The sequence below is a fragment of the Musca autumnalis genome, unplaced genomic scaffold, assembly GCF_047663935.1.
Source record: "Musca autumnalis isolate F117 unplaced genomic scaffold, ASM4766393v1 scaffold_3, whole genome shotgun sequence".
In the NCBI taxonomy this organism is placed as follows: Eukaryota; Metazoa; Arthropoda; class Insecta; order Diptera; family Muscidae; genus Musca; species Musca autumnalis.
Genome location: NW_027411866.1, coordinates 212514321 through 212537118, shown reverse-complemented (window position 1 = coordinate 212537118; position 22798 = coordinate 212514321). Strand labels below are relative to the sequence as shown.

Here is a 22798-nt window from a genome sequence, read left to right as displayed (position 1 = left end):
CCATCTCTAATTTTTTATTCAGATATCAGGCCCCCAATTAAAGGAAAATAACTCCACAGATTTCATTATTAAATTCTAAAACCTTTAACTTTATTTAATTCTTATTTATTGACGTCAAATATTTAACCGTGCTTGTTACTACAACAATTTCATTCATGTCCCGTGGTATTTTTCACATTTCACCATTTATTATTACAATTAAATAACAATTTTAATATTCACGTCGAATGCAAACAAATATGTAACATAAACAAATGCTAATGTTTCGCTATTACCCCGTCGTCTATCGGACGTTTAGTCGCCGAATAGAAACTGCATTGAACAGATGCAAGCAAGTCATAATCGGTTGCTATTAAAAAAACCCACTCACACACAATCCGTATTACATACGTTACAACACCTACACCTGTCATGTCATGAGCCTATTAGTTAATTCGACATTGGATAGTGTGGAGCCTACAATGACTTTGCGCCCAATAATGATCCTTGTTTTGGATTATAAACAAATTTATGGCACATCACCGATAACAGTTGGCGAAAGTATGCCAGGAACTGAAGTAATAGCCGTTAATGTCAAGGTGATTTAATTGATGAGGTTCTGAGTAGAGCCCAGGCAACCGATCGCCAAATTCGTTATCAAGTTGGGGTTGAACTTTATCCCAAAAACATGTCCAAGGAAAGAATAACCAGTGAGGATATATTGGAAAGATTTTTATGGACTGCTGCAAATTTCATGGAAATCCATTAGGTAGTATTGGAGATATAACGTATTTAAAAAAGTAGGCATGGCCGGCTGTGTGGGCCCCAAAGAAGTACCTAGATTGTAGATTAATTCGTAAATTTTTAAACCGATACATACGTAATTTTTACAACTATAGAGTTTTTTTAAATTATCGCATAAGGGGGGTACACCTCCCCCCCTGGAATTCAATAAAATATGTAGCCTGTTTTCGGAAGCCATCCCTTTACATTCCTTGACAACTTCAGGAAAATTGGTTCAGTAGTTTTTGTAGAACAATTTTAAATTGAAAATAGAAAAAACGCCATTTTTTTACAATTTCTGACGGCATTTGATTTTTATTCATAAGGATATGACGTGTTTTTAAATATGGCAAAGGGAAGTACCCCGCCCATCCGAAATTCAAGAAAATATGCATCCAATTTTCACTGGGCGTCATCCCTGAGCGTGGTCAAGTCTTTAGATCCAAAATAAGTAGTTATGGTCGGAGACACAAACACAATTGTCTCGCTAATTAATTTTCAAACCGATACATTCGTAATTATTGTAAATATAGCTTTTTAAAAAATTTGGCATGTTGTACGAAATTCAACAACATTTGTAGCCCATTTTAACCGGTAGCCATCCATGTATATTCCCTGACAATTCAGAAAAATCGGTTCAGTAGTTCTTGTAGAAAAGATAAAAATTTAAAATTGAAAAAAAGTGAGAGTCGTCCAATTTTCTTTGCATAAAAACCTAAGTCGGTTTATGGCGAACATTTGGTTTGTTTGGGTCACTCAGTTTTATTGTTTTATAACGGTAAAAGTAGTAAAAAAAAGTAGTAACTTCTTCTTCTCAGAACGGATTTCGATTGATCCTTTTTATACCCTCCACATTAATATGGAGGGTATAATTAAACATGTCTTGCCGTTTGTAACACATCGAAATATTCATCCAAGACCCTATAAAGTATATATATTCTTGATCAGGGTAACATTTTAAGTCGATATAACCATGTACGTCTGTCCGTCTGTTTTTTGAAATCAAGATACAGCTCTCAATTTTTAAGACAGAGTTTTGTCATTTGGTATAGAAATTTCTATTACCCCTAGGATGTTTGGTATTGCAAATGGGTTATATCGGTCCACGTTCTGATATAGCCCCCATAGAACGGTACCACCCGATTTTAGGCATTTTGAAGTTTGTGTCCACAATAATCCACTGAAATGGCTGAAATTAGGTATTTAGTCTTCGTTGGGGGTATAAAACTTTCCCCCAGCATTTTGTCGGTATAGGTCCACGTCTTCATATAGGCCCCATAGAACGGTACCTCCCGATTTTACGTATGTGGAAGGTTGTGAACACAATAATCTATCGAAATAGCTGAAATTTGGTATTTAGTCTTCGTTGGGGGTATAAAAATTTCCCCCAGAAACTTGCCGGTACAGGTCAACGCCTTAGTATAGCCTCCAGAGAACGTTTCCCGTATTTTGAAGGTTGTGGCTCAGTATTCCACCGAAATGCCTGATATTTGGTATTTTGTCTTCATTTGTGGTATTAAACGTTTCCTATGAAATTTGTTAGTATAGGTCCCCATAGAACGGTACATCCCTGTTTCCGGTATTTTGAACGTTGTGACCTCAATATTCCTCAAAAATGGCTGAAATTTGATATTTAGTATTCATTCGGGATATTAAACGTTTCATATGAAATCTGTTGGTTTAGGTCCACGCCTTCATATAGCCCCCATAGAACGGTACCTCCGGATTGCCGGTATTTTGAAGTTTGTGCCCACAATAACCCACTGAAATGGCTTAAATTTGGTACTTAGTCTTCATTTGGGGTATAAAACTTTCCATAAGAAATTTGTCGGTATAGGTCCACGCCTTCATATAGCCCCAATAAAACGGTACCTCCCGATTTTCCGTATTTTGAAGGTTGTGGCCACAATAATCCAAAGAAATGGCTAAACTTTGGTATTTAGTTTTCGTTGGGGGTATAAAACTTGCCCCCAGAATTTTGTCGGTATAGGTCCACGCCTTCATATAGCCCCCATAGAACGGCTCCTTTCGATTTTCGGTATTTTGAAGTTTGCGGCATCAATATTCCACCGAAATTGTTAAAATTTTGTATTTAGTCTTCGTTGGGGATATTAATTTTTTGGTATCGGTTCACGTCTTAATATAGCCCCCACAGAACGGCACCTCCTAATTTTCGGTATTTTGAAGGTTGTGACCACAATAATCCATCGAAATGGCTGAAATTTGGTCTTCACATCATTTTGGCGGGCGGTATACACTCAATACCATCTTCTGGAGTTGGATCTGTGGTATCTACTCGTACAGCGTTTACGTTAGTATTGGAAAAAGGTTAGAAAAGGGGTCCTTCCATAACCAGAGCCCACAATCTGTATATATTTCCAGATACAGAAGGATGTAATACAGGTACATCAATTTGTTGTTTCACTCCTTGGTAGAATTTTCGAACTTCATTCTGGTTCACTACACCTTTTTCAGATGTAATTCGAAACATTTTAGTTGTAATACGTAACATTTCATTTGTAATTCGAGAATTCATTTGTAATTACACCGTTTTCACTTGTAATTCGAAACATTCCAGTTGTAATTCGTAACATTTTATTTGTAATTCGAATTATTCTATTTGTAATTCGAATTGTTCGATTTGTAATTCGAAATATTCCATTTGGAATTCGATTTATTCCATTTGTAATTCGATTTATTCCATTTGTAATTCGAATTATTCCATTTGAAATTCGAATTATTTAATTTATAATTTAAATTATTTTATTTGTAATTCGAATTATTCCATTTGAAATTTGAATTATTCAGTTTGTAATTTGAATTATTCCATTTGAAATTTGAATTATTCCATTTGTTATTCGTATTATTTCATTTGAAATTACAAATTATATCATTTGAATTACAAATGGAATAATTCGAATTACAAATGGAATAATTCAAATTACAAATGGAATAATTTAAATTACAAATTAAAAAAACAAATTGAATTACATGTGAAAAAGGTAGGTGGTCCATGTATGACTTTTTGGAAGCAAAATGTTCATTTTGAGGAGGTGGCGGGGTCCGTTTTTTTATCTGGTGACTGCCAGGTGAACATCGAGAGACTTAAATCGGGTTCTGCTAACTACCATGTTTTTTGACGCTGCGATGTTTATCAACCTCATTCCATTATCAGATGTTTCAATGTGGAGGCAATTTTGACATGAAAATCGCCTAGGATAATTTTAATGTCATGTGCAGTGCAACGGTCATATGTTCGTCCTTGCCTACAGTGGGAGCATGAGCGCAAATAAACCTTTTATTCGGATTGTAGCAAGTCTTTCAATCACTGCGATGAAACTGGAGACATGATGTTTTAACCTCCGCAACCAAACTCATGCTTTGTGTCATGACAGCGATAATACAGTGAGTTAGATGCTCTGCTCTCTTGTGACGCCTTTCCCACTTCATCGTATTTTCTATATGGCTGTAATATCGGCCTTGTACTTTGCAAGTGGGTCAACATTCAACCCAATCTTAGCTCATTACCATTAATGATTGTTAAAGGCAGCTCCCCAGGTGACACTAAGGGGATGTTAGTATCTACTTGAGATGCAAAAGGGACCAAGGGTTTTGTAAGGGATTTTTGGCAGCCGTAACTACACGCAAACCCCCTTTCTTCCCCATTATTTTTACAAGGGCATTTCGCACTCAGTTTGTAGTTATTTTATGACCACTAGAATAACTAGTTATTCTGTGGCCACTAGAACTTGAAAAGTAAGTTGAAAAAATTTCTATTTTTAGAACAGTTGATGTAGAGTTTTTTTTTATACCATCCACCATAGGATGGGGGTATATTAAGTTTGTCACTACGTTTGTAACTACTCGAAATAATAATTGTAGACCCCACAAACTATATATATTCTTGATCAGCGTGCAATTCTACATCGATATAGCCATGTCCGTCTGTCTGTCTGTCCGTCTGTCCGTCTGTGGAAATCACTCTAGCGTCCGAACGGATTTTCGGTATTTTGAAGGGTTTGGCCCCATTATCACACCGAGATGGCTGAAATTTGGTATTTAGTCTTCGTTGGGGATATAAAACTTCCCCCCCAGAAATTTGTAGGTATAGGTCCACGCCATCATATAGCCCCCATAGAACGGTAACTTCCGATTTTCGGTATTTTGAAGGTTGTGGCCACATTAATCCACCGAAATGGCTGAAATTTGTGGTGGAGGGTATAAAAAGTTCGGCCCGACCGAACTTAAAGCTTTTCCTACTTGTTTTATTTGAGCTGTACTGACGATGCACTTAAATGCGTTTCAACAAAATTGACCTGTACTAATGAAGACATTCAGAGGAAAAGCGCTAAGCTATCCCAGTTTTAATATTTTGAATTTTATCAGTCAAAAGCTTATGCAAAGGGGTAGTGGTGTAGGGTATCACATAGTCGGCCACGACCCGACTATAGCCTTGTCTCACTTGTTCTTAGTACGATGTTTTCATAGGATGGGTCAACGTCCAACCCAAGTTTTTATCAATCTTAGCTCACTAACATTAACCAAGGGGAACTTGAGATGCAAAAGGGACCAAGATAAGGCCTGAGCTTTGCCATGATAAAGTCAGTCAGTCCCGTTGTTTGGTATCTTTGTTCCCCTACATCAGGTCAGGCCATCAGTTATACATTCTTTATCTTCGCCTTGGGTATGGGCAGAGATAAGCCTGATGTTGAAATTTAGCTGTTAATTTGAATTGTCACTAGTCACGGTGCTCTTGAATCAAATTTAAATGGAAGGTGCTTACACCTGGGAAGTTCTTGCGGATTCTGAAACTACAATGTTCATAGATAAGAAAAATCTAAAAACAATCGCCGGAGCGCTTTTTAAATAAATCGCGATTCAAGTTGTCATTTTTAGGGATTGTTTAGGTTTTCACGATTTTGCTTAGAAACCGCAAGTCCTATCAAAATGAGACTGAAGAAAATGTTGTAGCTATGAAAATTCTGTACAAGATTGACATTTACGGTATTTTCGTAGGTTTTACCATTTTTGAGATATTGAAGTTCAAATTGAGACAATGCATTGACTGTATCGCCCCCTTATAAAACAATGTCATAAAGGGTGCGCCTTAACTAACTTTTAATGAAAACCGCTTACACAGGGGAAGTTTTTGTGAATTCTGAAACAGCAGTGCTCATAAATGAGAAAATTCCAAAAACAAGAAAAAATCGCTGTAGGGATTTTTAAATAAATCGCGGTCAAAATTTACATTTTTAGTTGTTTTCTTAGGTTTTCACGATTTTGCTTGGAAACCGCAAGTCCAATCGAAACGGAGCTAAAGAAAATGTTGTAGCTGTGAAAATTCTCTACAGGGTTGACGTTTATGATTTGTTCTCAGGCTGTACCATTTTTGAGATAAAGAAGCTCATTTTACATTTTTAGATTTTTTTGTTAGGGTTTCGCGATTTTGCTTGAATACGGCAAGTCTTATCGGCAGGGGACCTGAGAAAATCTTATAGCTGTGAAAATTCTCTACAAGACTGGCTTATGTAATTTTTCCTAGGTTGTACCATTTTTTTGGATATATAAGTTTAAGTTGGGAAATTGCAGTCATGACATTGTTTAATAGGGAGACGATACAGAATTGAATTGAATTTGAATTGTCCCAATTCCAACTTCTATATCTCAAAAGTTGTAAAAACTACGAAAATATCATTAAGGTCAATCTTGTAGAGAATTTTGATAGCTACAACATTTTCTTTATTCCCATTTTGATAGAACTTGCGGTTTCCAAGCAAAATCGCAAAAACCTAAACAACCCCTAAAAATGTCAACTTTAATCGCGATTTATTTAAAAAGCGCTCCAGAGATTTTTTTTTGTTTTTTGATTTTTCTCATCTATGAGCATTGCAGTTTCAGAATCCGCAAAAACTTCCCAGGTGTAAGCACCTTCCATTTAAATTTGACTCAAGAGCACCGTGTAGTCTTATAGTCAACGACATCAATGTGGAGTAGAGATGCTTTAGCCTTCGGCGAACTACATGTCGCATGGCTAGTACTGTATTATAGCTGCCATAAAGCTATAATACAGTACATCGTCTTTAGGTATTGTTGTGACGCCGATCTACTTATATTGCTGTAAGGAGATGAACTTGCCTTTTATTTGCTCGTACCCTCAATACCAGGGATCGTTGCAATTTCTACTAAACACAACCTTTGGATTTGTCAGACAGCTCTGTGTTATATACCCATGTTTGGATTACATCCTTTTGCCTTGTGTAGGCTATTACTGGCGACATCACTTAATGACAGCATTCAAATGTTGAGCTAATAATATATAAATGAAATAATTATTATATAAATGAAATGAAGACACGGACAGGCCTATCCATTATGGCATGACCAAATTCCATTGACATTGCATTTAGTATTTGGCTAAACGTTTGCGTGCCATCATGTCTACGATAAAATATTACTACGGTTTACCATTACTGTTGGTCATCGTTTATATGCTCATCACTAGACCAGTAACTGGAGCTGTTTGTCCACAAACAATGGAATTGAATCATCAAGAAATTGCCCACAATATCTCCGAAGCTCTGGTTGATATTATTGATGGTTTTTTCCTGGCGAAAAATCGTCGAAGAAGTTTTAATTTTCACATTAAAGTTCGCAGCAGTGATCACATTTATTTATTCCACGACATTGTTGGCATTACCATGAAATTGATTGATAGTCGTATAGGATTTTTTATTACAAATGATATACCTATACCAGTATCGGATGATATACATTTTAGTATATTGTTGGTGGATTCAACGGAATCATTAGAGTGAGTAGTCAAAAAAATGGAACTTAATTACTTGATACGAAATTGTAGGAGATGGGCGATATATACGATGATTGTTACAATTGTAATTCGCAATTATGGACCGATAATTAGTTATCGCATTGTTGTCCCTTTTTACTTGCTATAATTTGTTACTCTTTCCAGATATCTCTACACCAACATTGTTAAATATCATCTTTTTATCGAAGGTTCCTATTTCATTGTACTGTACACACTTCCCTCTCCCAATCGGTTCTATGATGAGCTGTATATGTCGTTGCAGGCATCTTTAGATACTGGCATCTCACACGCCAATGTCATTGTTTATGCCGGGCTAAATAGTATTCTCCTATTCCATGATGAACCATTTTCCGAATTTCATTGTATGGCCAATGTACCGGTTGTTTATAATAAATTTATCAATGGTCTGTGGACTCACCAGGAATTTTATGTCTCCAAGGCAAGTAATTTACATGGTTGCCCACTGGTTTGTGCCACCTGGGAAGATATGCCATATTTTGAGGTCGTATCTAATGAACCAGGATCCAAGCCGAGTTTTCGTGGATTAGAAGGACATATGCTGGAGTATTTGGCGGAACGTATGAATTTCACGGTGACCATACGTTGGATGAAAGATGACGAGATAAATCGCACACTTTATGATGAGCCCGGAATGTTGGATGAGGTAAGTAGCGGGTACTTCAAAATTGATTTTGAATAAATGAAATAATTCTCATGTCCGTATTTTTAAGCTTTTTTCAACAGGCACCGATTTTGTCATTGGAGCCTTCCACTATAAACCAACAACGTTTTATGACACTTATACACCAACAACCACATATTATTTAAGCGCCTATTATTTTGTGGTCTCGGCAAAAACTCAACCATATGCTCCTTTCGTGAAGCTCTTGTTACCCTTCAAACGCGAAGTTTGGATAATGCTTATTGTCATTCTGGTGATTGGCAATGCTGTGATCTTCTATGTCACTCAAATAGATCGTCAAATGAAACATTTGATTGTGGGTAGACGGAAGCAGCCTGCAGTCTACAATATATTGATAATAAGTTTGGGTGGTCCAGTTGCCACCGATCCCAGAGTACCATTTTCACGTTTCCTGCTAATTGTATGGCTTTGGGCCTCATTTGTGTTGCGTAACGTTTATCAGGGTTTTATGTTTGATTTCCTGAGACACGATTTGCACAAACCGCCTCCAACGAGCATTGATCAATTGAGGGAGGAAAATTATTCTGTTCATATGAGCGAATCGGTTTATCTCAGTATAGAACATTTCAAAGGACTCCACGATGTAGCAGTGGTTTTGAATGACTCGGAAATTGAGAGTTTTCCCATGCTAAATGAACCGCAAAGCCACGAAAAGACTGCCATGCTGACAGCTTATGAATATTATGGTTACTTCAGATATCTCAATATGGGTAACAGGGATTTTTACTTGGTTCCTGAAATTTTCTTCACGCAGCGCTTGAGCATATATATGATGAAAAATTCCATACATCTTCATCGCTTCAATCTGTACATCGACAGTTATATAAACGAAGGTCTCATGAATCATTGGGAGAAGTATTTGCTCTTTTCAAATACCTTTCGCAAACTGAAGACAGACGAACAACCGCGGGCCATGAGTTTAGTTCATTTGTATGGTGCTTTAAATTTACATGCCATTTGTTTAATGGGCTGTGTTGGAGTTTTGGTGGGAGAAATTGTAGTCTACAGAGTGAGCGGGTGGCTTAAGCAACGTAGAAGATTACTGCGACGCAAACGTAACAGAAACAATAAATGGATTCATTAAAGCGATATTGAAGGTGATCGCATAAATATAAAATAAGGTATAAAATTTGGAATTTATAACTTTGAAAGTATTAATAACAATATTAATAAATTAAAATAAATTAACTATCTTAATAAAATAATTATTTATTAAGATAAATAGGAGTTGTACTACACTCGGTGTAAACTTGATATAACTTACGTAGGCATCCACGTAATAACCAAGATATTCTTACGAATGTAACAGTTAAATTTAATTTACATATTTGAATTTCCTGTTAATAAAAATATTAAATATAAAATATAAAATATTACTTACTTAGTTGGCCCATTACAGAACATTTGTTCTATAGGCCGAACTAAGAAAAGATCTCCATTTCTCTCTGTTTCTTGCTTCTCTTTCTGGAATACCGGGCCTTGTCGTCTCTTCATCCACTTGTTTGCGCCGTCTATTCTTCGACCTGCCAATTCTGCATGCACCGCCAAGCGGCTCATATTTATACGCCTTTTTAGCGGGTTCATCATCGCTCATTCTTATTATATGGCCTAGCCAACGAAATCGATGCATCTCGATACGTTTAACTATATTGATGTCGTTGTATAGCAGATACAGCTCGTGGTTCATGCGACGTCGATATTCATCGTCAACGCAGATTGGTTCGTAGATCTTTCGAAGAATTTTTCTCTCAAACACACCAAGCACTGCATTATCTGCTTGCGCAAGTACCCAGACTTCGGAACCATACATCAGCACCGGTAGTATCAGTGTTTTGTAAAGCGTTATTTTTGTTTGACGAGTTGTGGCTTTGTTTTTGAAGTGCTTACTTAAGCCAAAGTAGCATCTGTTCTTTTTATTACACAACTGATGTCGTTTGTTGTGTTTACGGCGGTGCCGAGGTAGACGAAGTCTTTTACTACCTCAAAATAATAGGAACCAACGTCAACAGTTGGCCCGATCTCCATGGACGCATTGCGCGTCGACACCATCAACTTAGTCTTCCCGCCGTTTACCGCCAGACCCACTTTAGCAGTTTCTCCTTCAACCTTCATAAAGGTATCGGTTACTTCTTTTACTGATCGTCCCATGATGTCTATATCGTCAGCATAAGCAAGTAACATGTGGCTATTGGTGTAGATTGTGCCACTTCTTTTGACGTTTGCCTCTGGAATAACCTTTTCCAACAGGATGTTGAAGAGATCACACGAGAGGCTGCCTCCTGGCCTGAAAACTCTTTTGGTACAAAATTCTTCAGAGAGGTTCTTTCCTATTTCAACTGAGGATCTCGTGTCAGTTAAAGTAATTTTACAAAGACGAATGAGTTTTGCGGGGATACCAAATTCAAACATGGCCTGGAATACCTTTGAACGTAGAGGGCTGTCGAAGGCTGCTTTATAATCGACAAAGAGGTGGTAGGTGTCGATCTGCATCTCTTGGGTCTTCTCCAGGATTTGCCGCAGGGTAAATATCTGGTCAATGGTGGACTTGCCAGGTCTAAAGCCGCATTGGTATAGCCCAATTATCTCGTTGACCATAGGCTTTAGTCGTTCGCACAATATCCCTGACACGATCTTGTAGACAATCGGGAGTAGACTTATGCCCCTATAGTTAGAGCATACAGTCTTATCTCCTTTCTTATGGACGGGGCACAGGATATTCAGGTTCCAATCGTCGGGTACTCGTTCTTCCTGCCAGATGGTGCTAACTTGCTGATGAATACACCTTATAAGCGTGTCGCCTCCGGTTTTGAACAGCTCGGCTGGTAAGCCATCGGCTCCTGCTGCCTTATTATTCTTCAGGCGGTTTATTGCTGTCTTTACCTCATCTTGGCTGGGCGGTATACATTCAATACCATCTTCTGGGATTGGATCTGTGGTATCTTCGTCGTCTTCGCTGGATACCAACAGGTTTGAAAAATGCTCTTTCCATATTCTGAGCACACTATCTGTATCAGTTACACTCCCGATTTTCCATCTTTCTTTTTCCTGCGGAAAAGACGTTTCTCCTCTCTCCTTTTCACCCGATATCACTCTCGTGCGCTACGCGTATTTACTGATTGTTAAGTAGCCCTATATGCCGCATTTTTCTCTTCGGTGGCAGCACGACACTCCTGATCATACCATGGATTCCTTGGTGGAGGTCTCTGGTATCCAAGTATGGATTTTGCGGCTGTTTGCATGGAGTGAGCAATACTTTGCCATTGCGCTGTTATGTTATCGGGATGAGGAGTGCTTTGATTAAGAAGTTGGGTCAGTTGAGTGGAATATGCTGTGGCTATCTGTTGTGATTGCAGCTTACCGATGTCTAACTTTCGCGTTGTGTCTGTTCGTACTTTGTTTGCTACGTTTAACCGGGTGCGTACCTTTGCTGCAACTAGGTAATGCTCCGAGTCTATGTTTGCTCCTCGGAACGAGCGCACATCCAACACGCTCGATGAATGTCTTCCATCTATCACAACGTGATCAATTTGATTTCTTGTTTTCTGATCTGGAGACAGCCAGGTGTCCTTATGGATGTCGAGATGTTTAAATCTGGTGCTGCTAACTACCACGTTTTTTGCCGCTGCGAAGTCTATCAGCCTCATGTCATTATCAGATGTATAATTGTGGAGAATGAATTTTCCGACTGTTGGGCCAAAGATATTAAAATCGCCTAGCATAATTTTAATGTCATGGGCAGGACAACGGTCATATGTTTCTTCTAAGCGCTCACAAAATATATCTTTGGTCTGTTCATCCTTGTCTTCAGTGGCAGCATGAGCGCAAATAAAGCTGATGTTGAAGAATTTTGCTTTTATTCGAATTGTAGCAAGTCTTTCATTCACGGTTGTGAAGCTGGAGACCAGATGTTTTAACCTCCGACCAACTACAAATCCGCAACCAAACTCATGCTTTATGTCATGGCAGCTAAAATACACTGCGTCACCTTTGTGACGCCTTGTACTTTTCAAGTACATCTGCCAATGCGTAAACTGCACCTTCTCTATAAAGTTTGCGAACATTCCAGGTGCAGATTCGCAACGTTTGCGGGGGTCGTCAACTTTAGAGGGATTTGTTTTTTTTTCTTTTGTTTTTTTCATAGTAGGCTGCTTTTTCTAGTTTAACGTTCTTATGGGTGAACGCGCAGCACATGTTAGCTCACTACCTTTAAAGCCGGTCAGGACCGTTTCTTGGTATCTCTCATCCCCTATGCGTATGCGGAAATGACATAAAAAACAAATAAGTAACATTAAATATGGAAATGGCGAAAACTCACAATTTTGTTGTACTAATACCAATTTTAAATAATATATGTATATTATACCCTACACTACTATGTTGGGAAGGTATTATAAGTTGGTTTTGGCCAAAAAGTTTGTAACGCATCGAAATAATGGTCGTAGACCCATACATATATATACCAAAATGAATATCTCGAACTGAGTCAATCTGGCTATGTGTGTCCGTCTGTCTGTCCATTTAAACCTTCTAATCACGCAACAGGTCGCAATTTTATCATCCGTGTTGATGAAGGACCCGGAGGGGAAGAAGCCTATTTTGGCGATGGTCAGATAATATTCAGGGGTGGAATGGGAAAAAACTTATTTGGAGAAAAATTCAACATTTTATTTCAAAGCGAATATCTCAGCTTCTATATGGGGTATATCAAAAGCAAACAAAGTCTGACTATGAAAGTAGAAAATCCCATATTTACAATGGTGCAAAGTAGGTTGGCGTAGGTGGCCAAATAACGGAGATATAGCAATAGTCGGAAATACATCCCATTTTTTGTAATCACGTTACAGGTCGCAATTTTGATCGGATCGTCACGAAATTTTGGAGGTTGATGGGGGTCCTATTGATTTTGGTGAGGGTCAGATACAATTTAGGGGTCGGAATGGGCAAAAAACTTATTTGGAGAAAAAGTCAACATTTTATTTCAAAGCGAATATCCCCGCTTCTATAAGCGGTATATCAAAAACAAAACCTGTTAAGGAAAGTAGAAAATATCGACTGTACAACGATGTGAAGTAGGTTGTCATAGGTGGTTAAACAACAGAGATATCGCAATAGTCGGTAGTGCATCCCTTTTTCCATTTTTTGTGCAATCACACTACAGGTCGTATCTTCACAAAGTTTTGGGGGTTGATGGTGGTCTCACAGAGAAAGAAGCCTATTGATGGTTGGCGTACATCGAACTTTTCCATTTTTTTTATTTGAGTTGTACTAGCCATGCACTTAAATGCGTCTGAACAAAATTGACCTGTATTAATGAAGACATTCAGAGCAAAAGCACAAAGCTATCCCAATTTTAATATGTTGAATTTTACCAGTCAAAAGCTTATGAACAGGTGTAGTGGTCTAGGGTAGCACATAGTAGAATTGTATAGTTCATGAACGAACTAGTTCAATTGAACGATTCATTGAAAAGAGCGTATGAACTAGATCAGTCGATATAGTTCATTATAGTTCAATAGCTCACTAAGCGCCGAACGAAAGATCCACGAAGAACGATCAACGAACGAACGATTCACAATCTAGTTCACATGTCATTCACATATGAATAAAGTGACGCCGTCTTCTGTGCTAAGTGATGCCTTCGTAATCTAATGAGTTTTGTTTATTTTTTTAGATCAATGTGAAGTGTCATTGTAATAAAATTAATTTCTACATAAAGAACATTTTTACATAACATATCCTAATATATCGAAGCTATTACCTATTCAATATGCCTTGTTTTGGACAGAAAAATTGAAAATATAAAAAGAAAATCTTTTTTCGCAGTGATCATTTCTACACACACACAACATACGAGTTTTTTTGCCAGCCACTTAATTAAATTCTAATTTCAATTTTTTCCGAAGGAAGTTGTTTTGTAATCTTACCCCCTGTTTTTGTAACTTATTTTTGTTCGTTCGTCTATATTCGTAATAGTTTAGGCATGACATACACATCTAATTTTTCGTATACCCGTTCCATATATCGTTAAGGATTCCACATTTAAAAATCAGCGCTCTACATTTGCGCTAAAGCGAGTAAATCGATCTACAAAATTTGACAATTCGTGTGAGAAGATAAAAATTTTTACAAAAACTGGGGGTTAATGCAAACTTAATCTTTCTTTATCTAAATATAATATTTTGTAGTTTAATTATACTATTCCATTGTTTTTTCCTATTTGGTGTACATACATATGTGTTTTCATCAAGCGAACAATTGATTAAGAACCCGTGAACGTTTAGGCGGCCATCAGACCATCTGCTTTTTCACATGTATGTTGTCACTTTGGGTATACTAATATACAGGCCAGCTGATGTCATACATGTGAAAAAGCATATGTTCTGATGACGGCCGTTCATTTTTTTCATTCATCATGCAACCGCAAAATATTTTGTGGTTGCTGGACGGTTGGACAGTTATCGATAATTGCAAAAAATCGTCATTCAAAACTGACAATGTGTACTGTACTTTTCTGATCCGAATGATTGAACTGGATAGTGAACTATGAACTAGATTACTGAACTAGTTCAGTTAAAAGAACTGAGCTATTGAACTAGATCTTTCAAATGAACTAGATTGTACAACTCTAGCACATAGTCGGCCCCCACCCGACTATAGTCTTGGCTCACTTGTTTTTATGTAAGTACTGTTCGCACTTTAGTTCGGTTTTCAAAAAATCAGCCGTATCTCACTCTTGCACATCAACAGTAAGCCACATTTTTGAGGCATTTTAATTAGGTGCCTCCTGTCCTGTCCTGTCAAGGACAAGTAAGCAAAGGCTATAATCGGACGGGGTCGACCATGTGATACCCTACACCACAACCTCTAGGAATTAGCTATGTGCAACCGCCTTGCACGCTTAATGTCCGGGTTCGATTCCTAGACCTGGCCACATCAAATTTTCAACGGTGGGAAAATACCCCTTAGTAATGTTGGCAGTATTTTCTTTCAGCCATGAAAAAACCTCTCTACTAGTGGCAACTTAGGGCACGCCGTTCGGACTCGGCGATAAAAACGAGGTCACGTATCAATAACTTAATATGAATCCATTGCACAGTGTCCGATTTTCCAAAAAACCTGGCCAAAAATCGAAAAAAATTTTTATCGATTTACACTAAAAAGGGTCAGATATTGTTCATAGGATCCCAGTGCGTGTAGTTATGAAAAAATATATACACTTCTTGTTTAATAAGTGGGTATAAAAGCAGGTCGTAGTGACCCTATTTGGAATTTTTTTGTTTTTTCAATATTTAAGTTGTTTATAAATCTATGATAATATGCAAAATGAACAACGGTTATTAAATATTTTCTTTTTGTAATTGTAATGAAAGGTATGTGAAACGTATTTAAGATGTTCAGTGTCGCCAATGAATTGTGCGTTCTTTAATAATTGATGTCCGTACTTGTTAATTTTTTTCAAGATAAATTTTCACAATAAATTATGAAAATAGATATGAGTAAGATCGAGTTGGGCTGTGTAACTTATCATTTCATTAAAAGGGAAGAGTTTTTTACCAATTTCCATCGAAACATCCTGCACATATTTGCACTTTTCGTTTTTATGTGATATTTTGTCTTGCAGATATGTACAGATTTTCTTTGATTCAGAATGTCAGGGTGTGGACCCATATAGCCTGTATTCGAACTTAAACTAAGTTCGGGCAAAATATTACGAAGTATAAAATTTGGTTCGAATCGGATTATGTACAGATTTTCTTTGATTCAGAATGTCAGAATATAGGATAGGGTCACTTTCTGGCGTTTGGTTATAATTTAGAGTTTTGATGTATTCTAAGACCTATAATAAAATTTTATGGCGAACAAATTTCTAGAATATTTTGATCTGATTCCATTACGTTTTATAGAAGATTTTAAAGATTTTTAGAAAAAGGGACCAAAAAGACCCCTTTTATGACTCGCACGAGGGTTAATTTTTTAAGAAAAATATTCATCGTATTCTTGTCAGTAAAGTTGCCAATGACATTATACACCTCAAGTGCAAGGATTCCAAGTGATCTTAACTCAAACATCAATCAAACCCTAAAATGTGTTTATAATTTTGCATATTTCTGGAGTTTAGGTAAGATAGAGAGTTTTGGTGTATTCTAGGACCTATAGTAGCAATTCATGGCGAACAAATTTGTAGAATATTTTTATCCGATAAGATCACATTTTATAGGAGGAGGGACCAAAAAGACCCCTTAATTGACCGCCTGAGGGTTAAATAATATCAAAAATGTAATCAGCGGCCCGAAAAACATAAGAACCAAAGGTTAGGTCAAAATCCATTCATTTTTAGAGTTTTTCCAGGTTTTTCGGAAAATCGGACTCTGTGCATTGGTATAAGATGGGATGTTTGTGGAACAATTATATAAATTATACATTTCTAAAAAATATTCGAAAATTGGAAAATTCACGTTGATTAGCCCCTCCTGCTACATCTTCAAATTGTCTCTGAATACCAGGTTCCTCTTCGGCATACATTTAAAATAAATAAATAGATATATACAAAATGCAATTTGCTATATCTCTGATATTTGATAATTGGGAATATTGTGAGTTTATTGAAGATCTATCGTCTAAAAATTGTGCACTTGTTCATTGTGGGTATATATTGCGATATCAAAAATATATTTTATACCGGTAGAAATAACTAATAACGAATAGAAATTCAAATAATTTGCATGCAAACAAATTTATAAATCTCAAAATTATTCATATTCATTTACACACCAAAGAAGATAGTATAAGTCAGCTGCGCTAACGGTGATATTCCCTAAGCCTCTGACAAAAAAAGAAACAAACACAATAATTATGCCGTATAAAAATATATTGATTTTGTATCACGAGTCTCAGGAAGTATGGACTTAAAATTGTACCGTTTCCAAAGGGACCGTGAAAAGAACCTTCTTCAAAAAAAAAAAAAAAAAAAAATTCAAATAGATCCGATACGAGTCCTCAGACTGCACTTTTCCCAAATTTTGTGTGGGATGTACTCGAAGGACGGGACCGATATATTTCATATTCCAACCTGATACATGACTGGTTGAAATAGTAAGATGTGCAAAGTTTGGACTAATCAGAAAATCCCCTTGAGAGCTATCTTGCGGTTTTGCCATTTTATTTAGGTTTCTTGTTTGTTTTTCATGGTTTCTTGGAGCTTTTCGGCCATAATCTCAGCAAGTGTGGACTTGCTATTACAATTGTACCATTTTAAAGGGGACAGCAAGGACAACCTGCTGAAAAAAATTCAAAAAGATACGAGAGGACTCCTGAATTTCAATTTTCCGAATTTTGTGTGGGACGTACCTGAAGGTGTGGACCGATATAGTCTTCCCCGATCTATCGATCGATTGCTCACTTCGCCAGTTATCGTTCATACAATTTTTCGAAAAAAAATTGAACCCTTGTGGGGGAGGTGTGGACCCATATGCCTGTATTCGAACTTAAACTAAGTTCGGGCAAAATATTATGAAGTATAAAATTTGGTTCGAATGGGTAGATCCGTTCGTGCGCACCAACCAGCTAGACAGTAAGAGATACAGATGGAAGGACAGGGCTAAATCAACTCCAACGAATTTCGTCCAAACATACTTGTGGTCTAAAACCATTATTTCGATGAGACATATCTTTGGTCGTATTTTGTACCCTAAATCCTGAGGTATAGAATAGGTGGCAAGGCGACCCCATGCTGTAAAATTGGTATAAAAAATCCAATTAGACAACTGAACCGAAAATTTCTCTGTCATGATAGAGACAATCCCATGTAGCATGGGAGGAAATTGTGGTTCTCTACTCAAAATTCATTATATATTAGGCAGTAGACCCGTTATCTAGCAGACACATTATTGCAATTTGCATCAGGGGAAAGGTCAGTTGTTATTTTCCCATATGTACGCTACTTTGCCGGTATATGCCCTTCAGGAATTAAAATATGGACCAAAAGTAAAATTTGTATATTTTTCGTACAAAAGTAATGGTCTATGTCACTCGTTAAATAATATCAGATCATCATGCAAAATTATAGGCATTTTTTTCTTCAACCTAAACTCTTATCTCGTGCAAAATATCGTGACTACTGAGCTATAATTGCGACTTCTAGCGTGTTTATGAGTACACTACAAACAAAAAACTGGATATATTAGGCTGCAGCTCTGCTATCTGATCACGTGCATCAACGTAATCGATATCAGTTCAAAGGTTAAGAGATCCTCTTCCAAATATAACTCACGAGGGAAGAATTTGTCTTTCAGGAACAAAGATATAAGTTGTATATTAAAAATTTTCACAATTTTCACACAAAAGTTCTGGTCCATTTAATCCGCTAAATATTATCTGATCGGCATCTCAAATTGCAAGCTACTTCTTTGCATATACTTTTACCGTATTTAAAATTTCGAGTTGATAGGACGATTATTGCGACCTACAGAGCCGCTACAAAATTGGATAAAAATTATGTTTTTGGTCCATTTCACCCGCTAAATCCGATCATCTCCAACAAAAATAGGGATCTATTCTCGTCTGAACCCAACCTCCATGCAAAATTTCTTGACGATCAGTCCATAATTGCGGCCTGGAGTTTGATTACAATTTATAATGGACAGACGGACGGACGGACACACATCTCAAAATCGCTTTATCTCGTCGAAATATAAAGATTGGTATACCACATTGCACAATGGTCCCACTTCTATGGGAAGGTGCGACAAAAATATTTATAATCGTCGGATCAATCTGATTTTTTCAGTATATGTTAAAAATAAGTAAAAAATACTTTAGCCAAAAAATCATCAATATGGGTCCAGTTTTTCCTATAGCCCCCATGTAGCGGTACCACCCGATTTCAGGTATTTTGAAACTTTAATCTAAATTTTTGGCCCTATTTGGATGTACTTTGGTATTTAGGGTTCCCAATGGTCAAAAACCTTCTGCGCTAAACATTGTGGTCTTAGGTCCAGGTTTCGGTATAGCCCTCATATTACGGTACCTTCCGATTGCAGGTATTTTGAAGATTGTATCAACATTTTCGACCCGAATTGGTTGTAATTTGCCATTTGGAATTCTCAATGATCAAAACACTTCTGCGCCAAAAATTTTGATCTTAGCTCCAGGTTTCGGTATAGCCCTCATATTACGGTACCTCCCGATTTCAGTCATTTTGAGGTTTTTATAAACATTTTCGGTTCGATTTCGTTGTAATTTGCTATTTGGAGCTCTTAGTAGTCAAAAAAAGTCTCCGACTGGTATCGTGGACAGGAAAGGAAACAAATTATCCCTTTTGAGGTCAGAATATTTCATGGTAGGAGATATAATAAAGTTCTGTGAGACCGAACTTTATATTTTTACTTGTTTTTCATATTATATGTAACATCATACATATATCAAAAATATACAAATGTAAAAAAATACACTCATAAGTAGATCCCAACACAAAAATGTCTAAATCTTTATAGAAAAAAACCAAAACAAACGATTAAAACACAAAAGAAACTGAGAATACAGTAATACGGAATGTTCACTGAAACGACAGAGGCATCATCAGTATTTTTAATGTCACACACGGAAATGCAAATATATGCAGCTCGAACCAAATTTTTTGTAAACTTGACACTATTTCGAACATGCTTCAAAAAAATTGGAGAGTGGCGAAGGATGGCGAAGTTAGTAAAACTCAACTTCAATTTTTATGACTTGGAAAAAAAATCCACAAAAAAGTATTATAAAAAATGTGATTTCCAGCACATTTTATGCGAATAATGTGTACAAATTTGTATGTAAAAGTAATTAAAAAACCTTGTACTAAAACCTCCATACCGAAAAAAAATAATTTTATCCTTTCAATTTCGAGTTACTTGCCTTGTAAGTAGTCACAACCTTACTGATGTTTTTAAAGTTTTTAAGAGATCATCCGTAAATGTCAACTTCTTCTGTTTTGCTTTGTTAAATACCGTTATAAATTACAAAAATAGTGCTGGAATATTAAAATATGATATGTTTAGAGACAATTTGCTGAATTGTCGCAGAGATTTGCTGATATCGATTTTTCGATTTTTGTCGCAGGTTGGGACCAGTGTTCATTGGGGGTCTCCGACGAATATTTCGCGGTGTTACATGAATTTCTACAAAACAAACATACATATAATACCCTTTCCACATAGTGGTGTAGGGTATAATGACATAACCGTTTGTTTCTCACTAATTTCATCGTCGTATTTTTATGCTTTATATATATAATTTTATATTATATATAACTTTATTTCATATATCATAAATATAAGAAGTGGTTTGTGCGCGACCTTTTTTTAAGATTTTAGGTAAAAGGCCATCCATTCGTGCAACAGGAAATAATTTTTGGAGAAAAAAATTTTTTTATTTCTTAAAATTTTTTAATTTTTTTTTTCAAAGTGGTTGGTGCGGAACCTGTTTTATAATAAAGTGGAATTGATGTTATTTTAGGCATTAATAGGCAAAAGTTCACTACAGGAAATCATTTTTGAGAAAAAGTGTGAAAAAAGTCATAACACTAACATCCATATTTCAAATATATGCATGTATGTATTTTAAAAATTTATTAATGTTAAATTAAATACAATTTCTTCCTTGTCCAATAAAATATTTCCATTCACCTTTTTGATTTAATTATAAAATTTCCAATTATAAAATGTATTGGGCATAAGCTCCATTTCTTTAAGAAAACACAAACACTTTACCGTCTTTATTCAACGACTGCTTTAGGAAAACTGAAGAAAAAAAATGTCTTTCTCAAAAAAAGAACAAATTGTTTTCTTTTTCTCTTCGGTTGTTATGTTTGTTCACTGTTACAAAAAATTACTGCTTGTTGATGAATAATTCGCAACAACAACAACAAAGAACGGAACACACGTGTTTGGCCGTATATCGCACACACCAAACGCGTACACACCAAACGCATACACATTCAAACTTTTGCACCCTCCCGACGTCGTTTCTACGTCTTGTATTGGTCTTTATTGTGAAATTAGCGAGAGCCCAGTTGGTTACGCTCTTTGACAAAAATCATATCTCCACCCATAAAAATATGTTCTAACATAACAAATATGTTGGTACCCAAACAAATACAAATCAGATATGTTACAAAATGTTGCAAATATATATTTGTTTGGACCCAAATATACTATGTTTAGATACAAACATATATTTGTTTGCAGTATATAGGGCTACTTTACAATCAGTAGCAACGCGTAGCGCACGGGAGAAGTATCGGTAGAAAAGGAGAGAGGAGAAACGTCTTTTCCGCAGGAAAGAGAGAGATGGAAAAGCGGCAGTGTGAACAAATCGGGATGTACAGGAGACAGAATGAAGTCCGAAAATTCTACCAAAGAGTGAAACATCAAACTTATGGCTTTGGAACTGGCACATCCTCCTGTAGAGACCAGCAAGGTAATCTGGTAACTGATACAGTTGGTATGCTAAGGATGTGGAAAGAGCATTTTTCCAAACTGTTGGTATGCAATAGTAGCGAAATCGACGAAGATACCACAGATCGAATCCCAGAAGATGGTATAGAATGTATACCACCCGGCCAAGATGAGGTAAAAACAGCAATAAACCGGCTGAAGAATAATAAGGCGGCAGGAGCAGATGGCTTACCAGCCGAGCTGTTTAAAACCGGAGGCGACGCGCTGATGAGGTGTATGCATCAGCCAGTTAGCACTATCTGGCAGGAAGAACGCGTACCCGACGATTGGAACCTGAGCATCCTGTGTCCCGTCCACAAGAAAGGAGATAAGACTGCTCCAACTATAGGGGCATAAGTCTTCTCCCTATTGCCTATAAGATAGTGTCGGGGATATTGTGCGAACGACTAAAGCCAATGGTCAACGAAATAATTGGACCATACCAAGGCGGCTTTAGACCTGGCAAGTCCACCATTGACCAGATATTTACCCTGCGGCAAATCCTGGAGAAGACCCAAGAGATGCAGATCGACACATATCACCTTTTTGTCGATTATAAAGCAGCTTTCGACAGTTCCCTCCGATCAAAGGTATTTCAAGCAATGTCTGAATTTGGTATCCCCGCAAAGCTCATTCGGCTTTGTAAGATTGCTTTAACTGATACTAGGTCCTCAGTTAAAATTGGAAAGAACCTCTCCGAAGAGTTTTGTACCAAAAGAGGTTTCAGGCAAGGATACAGACTTTCGTGTGATCTTTTCAACATCCTGCTAGGAAAGGTTATACGAGATGCAAACGTCAAAAGAAGTGGCACAATATACACCAATAGCCACATGTTACTTGCTTATGCTGATGATATAGACATCATGGGACGATCAGTAAAAGAAGTAACCGATACCTTTATGAAGGTCGAAGGAGAGTCTGCTAAAGTGGGTCTGAGAGAAGACCAAGTTGATGGTGTCGACGCTCAATGTATCCATTGAGATCGGACTAACTGTTGAAGTTGGTTCCTATAATTTTGAGGTAGTAAAA

General features: G+C 36.9%; 1 protein-coding gene across 2 annotated transcripts; it reads left to right on the top strand.

Annotated features, from left to right (window-relative positions):
- Positions 1–534: 534 nt before the first annotated feature.
- Positions 535–9558, top strand: LOC141397066 (uncharacterized). 2 transcript variants are annotated; one of them, XM_073972916.1, is made up of 3 exons: positions 535–578; positions 7736–8255; positions 8323–9558. In XM_073972916.1, the coding sequence occupies exons 1-3, from the start codon at positions 571–573 to the stop codon at positions 9376–9378; spliced, it is 1584 nt and encodes a 527-aa protein (XP_073829017.1). In that variant the 5' UTR covers positions 535–570; the 3' UTR covers positions 9379–9558. The 2 variants fall into 2 exon arrangements, with proteins under 2 accessions (XP_073829017.1, XP_073829016.1); XM_073972915.1 differs by lacking the exon at positions 535–578 and adding an exon at positions 7294–7573.
- Positions 9559–22798: the final 13240 nt, after the last annotated feature.

What these genes read in the sequence shown, in the direction of transcription:
- LOC141397066 (XM_073972915.1), top strand. Translation starts at nt 7,296, where the DNA reads ATGGAATTGAATCATCAAGAAATTGCCCACAATATCTCCGAAGCTCTG. An exon ending in GATTCAACGGAATCATTAGA is followed by an intron (nt 7,574 to 7,735) that starts GTGAGTAGTCAA and finishes TACTCTTTCCAG; the next exon opens with ATATCTCTACACCAACATTG. An exon ending in AGCCCGGAATGTTGGATGAG is followed by an intron (nt 8,256 to 8,322) that starts GTAAGTAGCGGG and finishes CGTATTTTTAAG; the next exon opens with CTTTTTTCAACAGGCACCGA.